The sequence below is a fragment of the Antechinus flavipes genome, chromosome 5 (assembly GCF_016432865.1).
Source record: "Antechinus flavipes isolate AdamAnt ecotype Samford, QLD, Australia chromosome 5, AdamAnt_v2, whole genome shotgun sequence".
Taxonomy (NCBI): domain Eukaryota; kingdom Metazoa; phylum Chordata; class Mammalia; order Dasyuromorphia; family Dasyuridae; genus Antechinus; species Antechinus flavipes.
In genome coordinates this window covers 197,536,077-197,550,642 of record NC_067402.1, presented here as the reverse complement: position 1 = coordinate 197,550,642, position 14,566 = coordinate 197,536,077, and the positions used below count along the sequence as shown (strand labels likewise).

The window sequence follows — 14,566 nt, the reverse complement described above, 5'->3', positions numbered from 1 at the left end:
AGTTTGAAGATAAATTGCTGCCTCAATCAGAAAAGGGAATTTTCATCTTTTTCTTCCTCCTTCTATCACAGTCCTGCAGGACTGTGCCCATGGATTCATTCATCTTCCTTCATGTGAGTTGTTATATTCCATCACAAATCATGTCTTCACCCATTTTTCTTTATTCCATTAAAAATAAATTGTCATCTCTTGAGTCTTCTTAGTGTTTCTGAATAAGAGGGTGGGGTGGGGAAAAGGAATGGAAAGAGCCATAAAGAGAGCTATTGTTTTTAGAGCACATCATTACTGTGCTAGATAGCCCTGGCGTGTTTGTTCTCATGGCAAGAGTCAATTGTGTTTACTTTGATCTGTGACTATAGCCAATACTCCAGCTCCCTCCAGCCGTCTTGCAAGTGTTGTTGGCTAGTGGTCAAAGAAAAATTGAGTAAGTGTAGATGGTATCACCCTATGGGAAAAGGAACTTAAAATAGAAGCCTCCAGTGATGTGCATCATAAAATTTCTCTTTCTACCAAACACATGCACATGCACATAAACACAAACACAAGTATGGAAATGTTGATACCAGCCCCAAAATTGATTGCTTATTCTCAATTCCCACAACCCCATTACTCACTAATACGATTTTCTGAAGCAATTACACACCCAAAGCCTCATTTGATCTTATATATCCTGAAATGTACATCCTAAGACAATGCCCAATCCAATTCCAAACTCCATTCCCCTCTCTTCACCACCACCATTCTCTTTGTCTTTGTATCTATCTCATATGATTTCTCTTTTCCCACTCTCTCATTTTTGGCCTCTAAACCCAACTTCCTTTCCACCCAGATCTTAACAACCAGGTTTCAGGGGGAGCATTTGCACTCCCTTAAGAAAACATGCAAAGAGCACCTAATTTTATTTGTAATTTACCGATAACTCATTAAATAACTAGCAAGATAATTTGCACAGTGAAACCCCAAAAGTAAGTGCACTTGTAGCTCAAGTTTCATCTCTGAGACTTTCCACTGTCATTGTCCTTTTGCTCTCTGATTGGATTCAGAGCAGTTACCATTTCCCATCAAACCTTTTTCCTACTTACTGGATAATCAAATTTTGTAGCTGGATTCTAAGATACACAATGAAAGCCAAGAGTGTTCATTAAAGGTGGAGAGAAATCTCAGTGAAAGGTATTTAATACCAAAGAGAAACTATACATCTGGGACAAAGACAAGGATTAAGGTCAGCTAGCCAATCATGGCTTTTCTGCACATCATGATCAGTTCGGGTGGCCCCCCTTCTTGATGGGAGAAGCAGCAGCAGCAGCATCACCAGTTTCTGCTTCCCATAAGGGAGCACAATGAAGTTCAATTAGTCCAGCTGTGTTAATGCCTGATTTTTTGCAGTCTAGGCACTCACAGTGTATGTCCTTCCCAAAGGTCAGATTAAAAGACCTTTCTTTCTCTGGGAACAGGGAATTTGTAGTGAGGTGTGGAGACCTGCGGACAAGGAATAATCCGGAAACTTGAAAGATGAGTCTAGACTGGAATCTATAAAAATCAGAGGTTCTTAGGTGCCCAGGCAGTCCTGGGGAAAAGATGATACTTCTGTTCTGGATCTGGGATTTCTAGGTGTGCATATGTACACGTATGCATGCATATGCACATACACTAAGGGAAGTGAGAAAGCACCGGGCTTCTTACCAATGCAATTTACATTTTGAACAAAACCCTCCACCCATTTCCCACCGAGCCTTTGGCTCTGTAGAAGGAGTGGAACAACCACCCAACCTACAAGTACTCCAGACTGCTAGAAACAGTCTTCTTCTCCATCAACTCACTCCTTCTATCCCTCTCTCTTTTTTGAGACTGTGTGGTAGTAGGAAGGTCCTAACCCCTTATCCTGAGAACATCAATTAAAGGGACCAAAAAAACCTCCCCACTCCTAATGTCTGGAACCTCTACAAGGAGTAGAAAAGCAGCCAAGTCCAATCCTCAGAGAGATCCTGAAGCAGTACCTCTTAAATAAGCATTTCCTTTCAAATTTCTTCTTTTAATTATTTATCATTCATCTATTTATAGAAATATAAAATATATTTATATAGATTTATATAATAAAAAATTTTTTTGCGGGGGAGGGAGTAGAAAAAGCAGTAGCGGGGAATGGCCAGAAGAGTGATGCTTCTCTGCCAAATTATTTACAGACATACTGGTCAACGATTTCTGTGCATTTCTTGCACTTGACAAAGCAGCACCAGTGAAACTTGCAGTGGCATCTCTCCACCTGGATACTCTTGAATTGGTCATAGCCCCGGCCGCAGCACATCAGCTCACAGCCGTCCGTGCCCTCCGAGGTCTTGTTGCAGAGCCGGCCCTGAGTGCCCAGCGAGCCAGTGGTCTCATTGCGAAAGCAGTAGTCCGGACTGGGGTCTACATAGACCAAGTCCTCCGGGGTGGGCTGGTTGAAGCGGCTGTTCACCAGCTCTAGTTTGCCTTTCCGAGTGATACGCATGGCAGCTGCGCTGTCATACTTCTCCTTCAGTTGGTCTCCCACCTTTCGGAATTCAGCCAGCTGTAACCAGCAGGTCTTGAGGCTACAGGATCCTGAGACACCGTGGCATTTACAGGCCACGTCTGCCATCTTGTATACAGCCTGCGTGTAATGGAGAAGAAAGAATTAAGGAGGTAGAAAAAAAGTTATGCTGTGAACCAGGATCACACCGATGTGGTGGTAGCTAGCCTTAGGGAGAAATTCTCCATATGTGTGAGGAAAATAATCTTCACACTTTTTTTTTTTTTCTTCCAAAACCTTTGATTAGTAAATTGAAAACAATTAACAATGTCTTTACAACCTCTGAGGTTTTTCATCTCAAAGCTAGAAGTGGCAGTGGGAGTGGGATAAAAATTAAGTTTCAAGAACAAGAATTGAGTTCAATGATACATATTAGAAAAATTAGGCAGGTCCTGGTTATCACAGGATTAGAATTTTAAAGATGTTATTAATAGTCTCACCATGAATCACATCAAGATACCTCTCTCCTTAAAAATAGGTATTCCTCTTAAAGGCAGCAGGGGAAACATGAGAAAGAGAAGTAAAGCTACATATTTTTGAATTTCAAGGAAGTAGTGAAGCTTTCGATCTTAATCCATATATATGAAGCCCTATGCTTTATCCACTGCATCACCTAGCTGCCCTATTAAGTATCTACTATGTTAGCCACTGGGGAGACAAACACACACAAAAATGAAATGACCCTTACTATCAAGGAGTTTCCCTAAACTTTGATGTAGATTTCTCCTGGAATTCTGGGGCAGGAGTATAACAAACTACAGAGAGTATGGGAAAAGTCTGACTCAGTTTTCTTTGAGGTCAGAATCATAGATCTGGTCTTTGGTCCATTTGAACCTAGAGCTGGAACCTCTTCAAGGAGATGCGTTGCTCTGACATGAAAATATATAAAAATACAAATAAAAATGAATAGCATAATTTACATAAAGGCAAGTTGCTGAAACAAAACAATTTGGAGATTTAGATTAACATCTGGATCATCCTAACCAAACTTTTAAAGCAGATATGCACTAGAAAGTTTCTTTAAAAGGACTTTCAATAGAAAAGTCACTCATGTGTTGAATGGAATAACTTTGGCAGGACCATAGATCCTAATATACATACACCAGCATATTGAAAAATAAAACACCCAGTAACCAAGTCAGAGCTCTTGTCTCGCAGACTTTACTTAAGACTGCTCATGTTTTTGTCCTATTCCATGGGAAAAGCTAGGAAATAATTTAAGTAACAGTAGCAGTTCATATTCCAATTGTCAAAATACTTCTTAATTCTATCTTGTAGAATATTATCCTACAGATATGAAAAGAAAGTAATGATTCTAAAAGGCTAAATGGCCCAGTGAGAACCATCCAGAAAGAGTTTTAGGGATGAATATCATCTTTGTTCTCTAGTCTCTGGACCTAAAAAGGGTTGGGGTATGGAAAATTGAGCAGAAACTCCTCAGGCTCCTATTCAAGGTTAAAGACAAGAGTGTTAGCCCTGGACGTTCCAGGCACAAGGCATAAAGAAACTGATACCCCATACCAATGAAGCACTTCAAAGCTTGGGCCCATAATTACTTCTTTTGAAACAAATCCCTTGGGTCTGGGCCCACAATCCTGAAATTCCACTGGAAATGATGCTTAGTACACAGGGATGAGATCTATCTGGAGAGGCTGGAAGGGAAGGAAGTATTAAGACAGCTCTGTGTACATTATCTCTAAGTACTGAAGGGAAGGGGATGGACAGACCCAGGATAATCATCTCTAATGAGAATAAACACAAATCACTGCGTCTCAAGCTTTTTGGTCTAAGCTCCCTTTTACACTCTTAAAAACTATTGAGGATTCCTCCAAAAAGCTTTTGTTTATGGGAGTTCATGTTTGTCAATATTTACCATAGTAGAAATTAAAACATCTTAGTAACATTATGAAAATAGTTTTGACTTAAGTCCTTAAGGGCCCCTGGACCATACTTTGAGAATCACTGGCTTAGAGAGGTCTGGAAGGAGAGAGAGAGAGAAAGGGTTGCAAGCTGGCTTCTCCTGGAGGACAGAAGAAAAATTGCAAAGATTAAAGTTCCTACAATCTGCTCTTTTTGCTATCTATCAGCAAAAGTAAGAAGGGAGGGCCAATTTAAATAAATTCATTCAATTTAATAAGGATTAATTCTCTTCCACAAGGACAAGAATTGGAGATTAAAAAACTCAAAGCAATTTCTGCTCTCAAAGCATTCACTTTAGAAGCAGAATGATATCATGGGAAATGTGCTGGCTCTGCTGTCAAGGAACACAGGTTCAAATCTGTCTTCTGCCATTTTCTTCCTGTGTGATCATAGGAAAAAAGCAATTTAATTTGTCTAGGTTTCAGTTTCCTCAATCTGTTTTCATATGTGATCTTTATGACTTCTAAGTATAACTAAGATAATCTAAAGAGAAAGAAATCAATCAATATGTTTATGACTTCTAAATATAAAATAAGGTAATTCTGAAGAGAAAGAAATCACTAAACATCTTTAGGCTTCTCGGGAGACAATTCTACTGAGGGGCAGAATATACCATTTCTGACTCACCACCGAATCTAAAGGAAAGCCTCTTATCTTTTACTATCTCATAGTGGTTCTAAAATTCTCAAGGATCTCAAAGCCTAAAAAGCGTTTTTGAATTCTTATGTACCAAAATATTTTTTAAATAATCTTATTAATCTTCTATCAATGAGTAAAAGGCAGTTACCTCTAAAAGCAAGTAAGATCTTAGATTTACCCACCATCAAGAACGCATAAATATGACCTACTGCAAAATCAAACCTTAAGTGCAACAAACTAAGAATATAAAATTCCTCCTCAAACAAACAATGCAAGGAGATAGGAGACGAATACCTCACACTTAATAAATGTTTATTGAATTGAAGGCCTTTGGCCTCCCAGAGTGATTAATGGCTGAGGCCAGTTTCCCCAAGAGAGGCTAAATAATAGGAGGGAACAGGAATACTAAAAATGGAGTAGATAGGACCTAGGAGAGAGATAAAGAGCCAGGAAGAGGTTTGGAGGGGGGTCCAAAGGAGAAGGAAGGTGTGCTAGAAGAGAAATAAGACAGAAAGAAGGAAAGACCCTGCTGAGATAACAACCTGGTGTAAACAAATAAACAATTAAGGGCAATAAAATGAGGAGCCAGCAGAAGATAGGTTAAGCTTATATCTGAAATAGCAGTTGTTTCTATTCCATTGCTAAGGGGACAAGAATCTCAGACTTTGAAAGCTCAAGATCTGTGATTCTAAGAGAGGAGGAACCATCCCATTAGCTAAGAGCCAAGTCAGGAGGCAGAAATAGCTTTCTAAGTATTTAATTCCTTTCTAGGAGCCAAGTGCTCTTAGCTGAAGAATTCATCCCTTTAATTGCTCTCAGCACTCAGGCTTCCACATCTGAAGATTCTTATATCCCAAATTCTGGTGCCAAATGGGCAATTTGAATATAGGTGAACTCCTGGGAGGATGTAAGTTAAAAAGGTTCCTTTGGTTGAGAGGTCATTTTTAGGAAGGGCTAGAATCAGCTGTAATCTCATTGATTTAATTTATAATAAAGGATGATCTGAGACAAGGCCAAAGATTACAATTTCTTATATCATTATAAACTAGACCTATATCATCTGAACCAAAATAGATTCAAACTGGCCTCTGGTGATTTGAACTGAGAAAAGGTTTTAGGAAAACTGAATTTTACCCAATAGCATACTAGTAGTCCTGGTATACCTACCTAGTTTGTAGAAATACCGTTTAACTTTGCTATGTCCAAGAAAATATTTGAACATTTTAAATTACACAAAAACTATTAGGAATGGCCATTCTAGAAATGAATTCACAATAGGATTCCCTTAAATGTCAAGATTACCTTGGTGAATATAAACCATGAATTGATTTTAAAAAATCAATTTTAGGAATTCATCCATTTCATAAAGCTGAGTTCAACTATATTTCTATCAGTGAGCTAATACTAAATTTTCAAATTTATTACTTTCCAGGAAATTTCATCTCATTAATTCAGCTTTAGTTTCCCTACAAGGACTTAGCTAGAGACCTAAAGCCCTATTCTTTGACACATATCCTTGAGTATCTTACAGCTGAAAGAGAAAGAATCTGCCAGCAAATCCGAGAGGACAGTTTATTTCAGTCACATTTCTCCTGAGGTATACTGGGTATATTTTTACTTAATTATTATCATCTCTGTGGGACTCTCTTACCCTGCGACCAGCCTCATTATTTTGCAGATTCATAAGTACACGGCCTTGCTCCTCCGAGCCCTTGGCAAAATTTTTCTCTCTCTCCCGAGCATCCACAAACTCCTTGGCAAAGCGGTAGCCATATTCTACGTTGTCCCCACAGCCACCCCACAGCCAGTCCCGGGGCAAATCCTTGGGCCGGGAAGTCCTGCTACAGCCACACGTGGAAAGCTCGCCTTCTCGGCAAGCTCTGCTAATGGCGTTGACCACACCAGCTGCACTCACAGCATATGTGAAAGCCGTCTCTCGACTACCTAAAAGAGAGAAGAGAAATGATGAGGGAGGCTGAACTCTTTCATTAAATAGTGGATCCTGCACTATTGGACATAGAGCTTCCTTTCCTCCCTTCCCATCATAAATGAAAAAAACATAATGATTAAGAACTCTAAGGGAAGCTAAGTAGAACAAATTCTGAAACTCCAAATGAAACTTCCATTTCCGAAGAAGCTCTCATGACCTGGTTTATACAAATACATCAAACACTAGCTTGCAATGCCGTTGTGATGAAAAGGGCTGTATTTTGTTAATATACAAATAGTTGCATTTCAGCGTATGGAGAATTTTCAGGTGGTGACATGGTAATGAACTGTAGGAATATTAAGAAATTTTATTTAATTATTAAATATTATTTTATATATTATAATTATTAAATATGATTATTTAAATATTAAGAAATATTAATCAATAAGCAGGACATGTTAAGTAGGGAATGGGCTAATTAATATTACATTTTTTTTCTTTAATGCCAGGCCCAATCCTTCACTTATGTACCCCTCAATACACCACTACATATGCATCTTTTAATTATTTTTATAATTCAACAGGATAGTAACTGAGAATAAATAGGAAAGTGAACTAGGATAGATGATAATGAGGATCTCTCCATAGGCCGAGCAGATCGAAGGGGTCTCAGCTGTAAAGGTCTCAATCAACTCTATAATTCAAGGTGTGATCTGTACTCCCTAAATTTCAGTGTCCTGAGACAAAGTCCTGATTTCTCTACTAGTTTCCACTGGTTTCCAAGCACAAGTTACCTCCACCCTGACTGGGTGGCAACGCTGTTTACTACATCATTAGTTTGGCCCCAGTGAATAACCAGACTACTTCCCAGGACCATTTCCCAGAACACTGAATCATTTTAAAACTTCATAAATTAAATTAAGTGGAATTCTTATATATCTCTATTCTATCATGGTTCATAAGGGGTGAATACCTCTTATAATCCCCACTGCTTTATTCTGCATCTCTTAAGTACAACTACCTGATAAAAGACAGGAAGAGGCACAAAATTCTATGGTCAACAAGAAGACATCCTAACATTTTCCACTTTTTCCCTGACCCTATTTCTTGGTTGCCCAAGAAGCAAGGAGGATGTAGTAAGAGTTGACACCAAACCACTAGAAGCTATTGAATTTCCCTACGTTAAGCAAAGGTCAGGTTCTGGTCAGTCCAGGACTGACAGAGCCAAGAAAAGCCCTGATGATTTCAGGAAGCAGCTCTTAAAATTCAACCACTAGGATTTTTCCCTCTGAGTCAGTAATGGGGCTCCACCCTGCCCAGGGAATTTGTTCTATAAAAGTAGAGTTTAGGAGATCAGACTGAGAAGATGGCAACCTACAGCCCCTGGGAGAGTCTGAGAAACTCAGAAGAATGAGTAAGGAAGTTATGGTTCCATTCTGAATAGTTCATTCAGTTCCATTTCCCTAAGAGCCAATCCTAAGTTTGTACAAGGTACAATGCTAATTTCCAAAGCTTCCCCTGACAAAGGAACCAATTGTTCTCATATTGAGAATATATAAATGTATTCAATGTATGAAGAGTTTCCAAGTGAGTACATGATAGTCCTACCTCCTTCAGGGAAGACTTGAGAACTAGTAATTTACCATTCACACTACTTCTGAAAACAACCATTTTTTAAAAATTTCAGACAATTCTATGAATGACGAGCCATTGGGTTTGCCTTTTGCGCAACAGTAACTTAAAAACCTTTTACCCAACAGTAACTTTAAAAACTGGCTACATTGTAGATCTATATTCATACTGCCAAAATTATCACCATACACTTTCCAACTGCAGAAAGTGGGGGCCACTCTCCATTGTTCTGCTGCCCCCTAATGGCCATACTTTTCTGCAACTTGGAGAAAAGTGAGAAGGGAGTTGATCTGGAGTAATTAGATCTATAATCTGGGAATAACAATGAAACATTATTAGATGTAAAAGCTCTACAAAGATTATCTAGGTCAATCTCTCATCTTTAAGATGAAGATAATAAGGTTTAGAGTCAAGATGAAAACTCTAGGTTTTCTAATAGTTCTCTATGTTACTTACTATTAAATAGAAAGGGAGGATAATTTCTCCAACGACCTAAGTCTTAGTACTGTTCTGTAGGGAAAAAGGGAAAATGGAGGGCACATATAAGAAAATAATAGTTGACATTTATATAGTACTTTAAGCTTTGTAGAGCAGTTTACAAAATTATTTAAGTTGGTCTTTATAACAACATTTTTTTCCCCCTAGCATCATAGGAATTATCATCATCATTTGATAGATGAGGAAACTGAAGCACAGAGAGGTTATATGATTTGCTCATTGTCACACAGTCAGAGGATGAATTTGAATTCAAATTTATTCACACTCAAGTCCAATAATGTCTCCACTATACCACAGTGATGTTAATAGAGAAGTGCAAGGGAGTTTAATTTTGTATTCCACTTTGGGTGGTAGGGTGGGATTTAAAAAAAAAACAACTGCATGTTACCCTCTACTTTCATAAAATTATTCTTCTATGGAAAGCTGACTCCACATAAATTTCCATTCCCACTAGCCCCACCCAACAAAACCAGATTGATTCCTCCAACAAAATGAAGTCCTGGGAAGGGAGCTGTACATTAAAGATAGGGGAATGAACAAATGAAATAACAAGAACCAAGACATGGTGAACTAGTATATTTTTTCTACTGACATTAATAAAATCTTCACTCTCCAAGAGTCTCCTGTGGAAGAACTGACTTCTAAGACTCCCACACTCTTATTTATTTATCTTAACCTATTGCAGAAGGAAGCAGGAAAGGTGCATAGAAAGAAATGTGCTTTTTTCCAACCTCTTTTTAATCAGTTTGGGGTATGTGAGTAAAGAACAGTTTGGGGGAAGAAGATTGTAGTATTGAAGCAGGAGGGGAAGGACAACTGAAGCCCCTTCTCAGAGCCTAATCTTCTACCTTCCTAAGTCAATAGCATCAAATCACTAAAACTCAGCGGCACCATGATATGCTAATAATCATTCCTAGGTATAACCTACTGCCACTGACAGTTACTGGTGTGGGAAACTGTCTGGGTAGAAGCCAGCAAAAGCTAATACTGCTTTTTAACACCTTCTCTTTATGGTCCTGAGGATAGGACCCTATAGTATAGCACTGCCGGATTTCTCAATTTCTTGCCAGGGGGAGAATTGCATTTCAAAAGGAATCAACACAATTAAACCCCAGATCACACCTCTATCCAAGCAATGGGACAACTGATGCATCCTTGAGCAGCAGTGGAAGGGAGAGAACTGGAGGAAGGGAAGAGGTGTCTTTTCATTCGGTCACAGATTTTCCTTTTCCATCCTCTTTGTTTCCAAACAAAAAAGGTAGGGACAACCAATGTAGGATAAGTTAATGACAATTATGGATAACCAATAAATTACAATTTCCCTTTCCTTCAAACTGTTCTATAAGATAGACAAGAATGCTGCACATACTCAGAATTCCAAAAGGAGGCACCAGAGAGCAGACACTGAAGGCAGTAGGAGGATTTCCACTAGAACTCAATGTCTTCTGGGTCTCTCCCCCAGACCAGTGACATAGGGCTAGAGATAAATTTAATGTTATATATCTATATCTATAATCTATCTATCTATCTATTTATCTATCTATCTATCTATCTATCTATCTATCTATCTATATTTGATCTATATATCCTTCACTAACCTGTAATACTCTCTATGACATCATGTTAACAGAGAAAATGTAGAATCAAAAGACATGGGGTTTTAGTCCTGGCTACTTAGTAGCTGTGTGGTCTTAGGTAAGATGCTTCTTCTCTTAGGGCCCCAGTTTCCTCATCTATAAAATGGGAAGATTGAATGATCCCTAACTCCTCCTTCTTGCCTACCTCTTCCAAACCTAAACAGGACCTGAGTTCCCTTTGTGTCAGTCTTGAGTGAGGTTAGCCACATATACCTCAGATTTGTCTGGATATCCAGACCAGGCTCGTGGAGTTATTTAGGCATCTTGTTCCTTACCTATCTGCATGACCCTCCCAAAGACAGAAGTGTTGTCCACAGTGCTGCAATTCCAGCGTCTTTGCCGGAACTGATACTGACACTCCTTGATGCCTATCTTGGCTCCTTCACCAATGTATGCCATATGTTCCTGGTAGAGCTGGCAAAGCTTCCTCTGGCCAGGGGAAAGCCCAGGCAGTTGACTACATACAGGCTGGGCTCCAATGATGAACATTTCAGGTCTTTGCACTGGGTTCATGGCCAAAGACCTATAAGAAAAATGACAAAGAAGAGATTTTTCTATCTGTTAATTTTCTAGAAAACACATTCTAGAAAATGTAATTTTCTACCTGTAAATTTGAGTTTACACTTCACTCCCTCCAGACCTCGATTCATCATCCCTACTTCTGATGTATAAGAATGATAGCTCTTCTGCCTCCTTTCCTATCAGATGTAAATTTCTTTTTTGTTGTTGTTTTTGTTATTTTTTTAATCACAGCTTTTTGTTATCAAAACATATGCATGGATAATTTTTCAACACTAATCTTTGCAAAACCTTATGCTCCGAATTTTTCCCTCTCTTTCCCCCTCCTCTCTCTTTTAGATGGCAAATAATCCAATATATGTTAAACATGGTAGAAATATATGTTAAATCCAATATATGCATACATATTTATACAATTATCTTGCTGCACAAGAAAAATCAGATCAAAAAGAAAACAAAATACAAGCAAACAACAAAAAGAGGTGATTCACATTCAGTTCCCATATGCCTCTCTCTGGGTGTAGATGGCTCTCTTCATCAGAAGATCACTGGAATTGGCCTCAGTCATCAGATGTAAATTTCAAGGAAGTAAGGAAAGACAATGAATTTGTTATCTGAATAAAAAGGGGAAGTTCATAGATGAGATAAAGTAGAGTTGAGAATCCCATATAGTAGCCCTTTTCATCTGTCAGTGACAAAGTGTTAAAAAGACTAACAGCCTCCCTCTCTTTTTTGCTAATATTTGGTCTCTGTATGAATTAATTATGAGGGAGGAAAAGAGCTTCGGTTTGTTGATTTGAGAAAAAAAAGGAAAAGTCCCTAAAATTCACTAAGCAGAAGAGAATCTGAAAAGGTACAAGAAGCTAGGCTAAGGTGGTTACTTTGGCTAAGAGGAAATGTTTTCTAAAGAACTGGACCCAAGTCAATGAGCATAGGGGTAGAACTAAGTGGATAACATCAGTACAATCCTTATGTTTCATAACTAGATTTCTCTGAACTGAGATGTAGAGTAAAAGATGAGGAACAAGAGAGAAACACTTACACAGTGACTAAAATAATAATCTAAGGGGAAACAACTTTTGAAAGAGTGTCTCATGCAGGGGATGCTAAGGGAAAAAAATAATGAAGTAAAAAGTGCTCAGCAGAATGCAAAAGAATAACCTACAAGGAACCAAAAAAAAAAAAAAAAAAAAAAGGACACTCATGAATATAATTTCTTCTATTATCATATATGCTTTCTTGAAATGGAAATGTATTGTTATATATTTTGAGTCCTTCCTAATGTTCTGTTGGGCATATAACATTTTCCTTTTCTGTTTTTTTAAAAATAAAAAATAAAATCATTTTTAAAAAAAGAAAGAATACCTCACAACTCTAACCAAAACGGTGACTAATTATGACTTTAAAAAGATCAATGATGAAATGTACTTCTCACTTCTTGGCAGAGTGGGTATAGAGTAAAAGTTCAGAAAGAGCTTTCAACAGCTAATGTATTAATTTACAGATACATATACATGTATATGTATAATTGCATACATATACATATCTATGTATTATATATGTATATGTGTGTGAACATATATATATGTATATAAGGGATAATTCCTATAGCTGGACATAAGGCAGATTATTATATAATGACACACATAAAAAAAGAACAGAAATAAAACATTTTTAAAATGCACATAAGGAAAAAAGTACAAAAAGGACATAAATTATGATGATGATGATGATGATAACTAACATTTATATGGCACTTATGTGCCAGAAATTGTGCTAAACTTTTTACAAATATTATCTTGTTTGGTCCTCCCTGGGAAATAGATGCTATTCTTATCCCCATTTTACAGATGAGGAAATCAACGCAAATAGAGATTGACTTGCCCAGGGGCACACAACTAGTAAGTGTCAGAAATCAAATTTCAACTGGGGTCTCTCTGACTCCAGGCCAAGTGCTCTGAGCACTATGGCACCACCTAGCTATTACTGCCTTGCTAAATTTGAGAGTTATATATATATATAACACATACATATGTATGTATGTACATGCATATATATCTCTTTTAAAGTTACACATAAGAATTTACAATTTCTTATACAATCTTTTTTCCTATTCTTTGTATCTTGACTTTTCTTTGTTTCCTTTTCTTTGTATCTTGACTGATTAAGTTAACAATTAAAAAAAAAAAAAAGAATTGTAGACTTCTATTATCACTTCACTTACCACCAAGAGTTAGCTTCTGCAAGTAGCTGAACACAGCTGGAAAGCAGAGCAGTGGAGAATAGCAGCAGCATCCCTGGCATCCTAGGTGTTGCCCCACTCCGATGTCTTGGGGAAATGTTTGGGACTGACAGTTTCCAGGAAAGGGCTCCCTAGAGAAAATAGAAAAGAAGGTTGAATGAATCTGTTGAAGGCAACATAAGAAGGCAAAGAGAGGGAGAGAAAGGAATAGAAAGAAAAGACAAGATGAAGGAGGAGGAGGACAAAAGAGCCTGTAATACAAAAGCCTAGGCTCTAGAGCTGCATCCTGCTGCCCTCAAAGAAAATGAGGTCTTTTCAATCTTTCCCTCTCCTGGAAGTCCAGGCATGTTGCTTCAACCATTTCCTCTCTTTAGCTCAGGAACCTTAGTTGAAGTCTTTGTCCCTCATATTGCAGCCAGAAATGAAGAAATGCTACCTCGTGTTTGACTTAGGGGGAATGATGGCAGGTTGAGAAAAGAGAATGGAGAGGGGAAAGCTATGAATGTGGCAGATGTGAGAGAGCTGTTTCTATGCAGTATTCTTTCCACTGCAAAAAAATTGGCAGAGATCTCTCATCCATTCCCATGTCATATCTCTAATTCAGTCTAGAGCTATCCCTAACAAGCCCACTCAAGGAAGGAGACAGAGAAGTTTAATAACCTCTCTTCCAAAATAGAATTTTTCCTCCCTTTTCAGCCCATAAATATTTTTCAACCTCAGAAATGAGAAGAAAAGTTGGGGTCCTTTTCATCTTCACAAAGCAGCTTCTTTAAAATGATAGAAGTGTGCATGCCTTGGGATATGTGGAAAGGGATGTGTGTATGTTTGTGTGTGTATTTTTCCACATACAAGATGTGCTAGAAGTCTTGGTGCATCCATAACCTAAAGTTTAAAAGTGAAGCTTAAAGGTGCACTAAAACTTCTAGGACATATATGTATACATGCATGCATATATGCACATATGAATATGTGTGCAGATAATGGACATATACATCTAT

General features: G+C 38.0%; 1 protein-coding gene across 3 annotated transcripts in view; it reads right to left on the bottom strand.

Annotated features, from left to right (window-relative positions):
• Positions 1-1,148: 1,148 nt before the first annotated feature.
• Positions 1,149-14,566, bottom strand: part of WNT5B (Wnt family member 5B) — a 146,735-nt gene continuing 133,317 nt past the window's right edge. For all 3 annotated transcript variants that reach the window (XM_051962826.1, XM_051962827.1, XM_051962829.1), the window contains 4 exons: positions 13,551-13,699; positions 11,083-11,330; positions 6,762-7,054; positions 1,149-2,632 (listed from right to left, as the gene is read on the bottom strand). In XM_051962826.1, the coding sequence (XP_051818786.1) occupies positions 2,174-2,632; positions 6,762-7,054; positions 11,083-11,330; positions 13,551-13,699 (1,149 nt within the window). In that variant the 3' untranslated portion in view covers positions 1,149-2,173. The remainder of the gene's footprint in view (positions 2,633-6,761; positions 7,055-11,082; positions 11,331-13,550; positions 13,700-14,566) is intronic.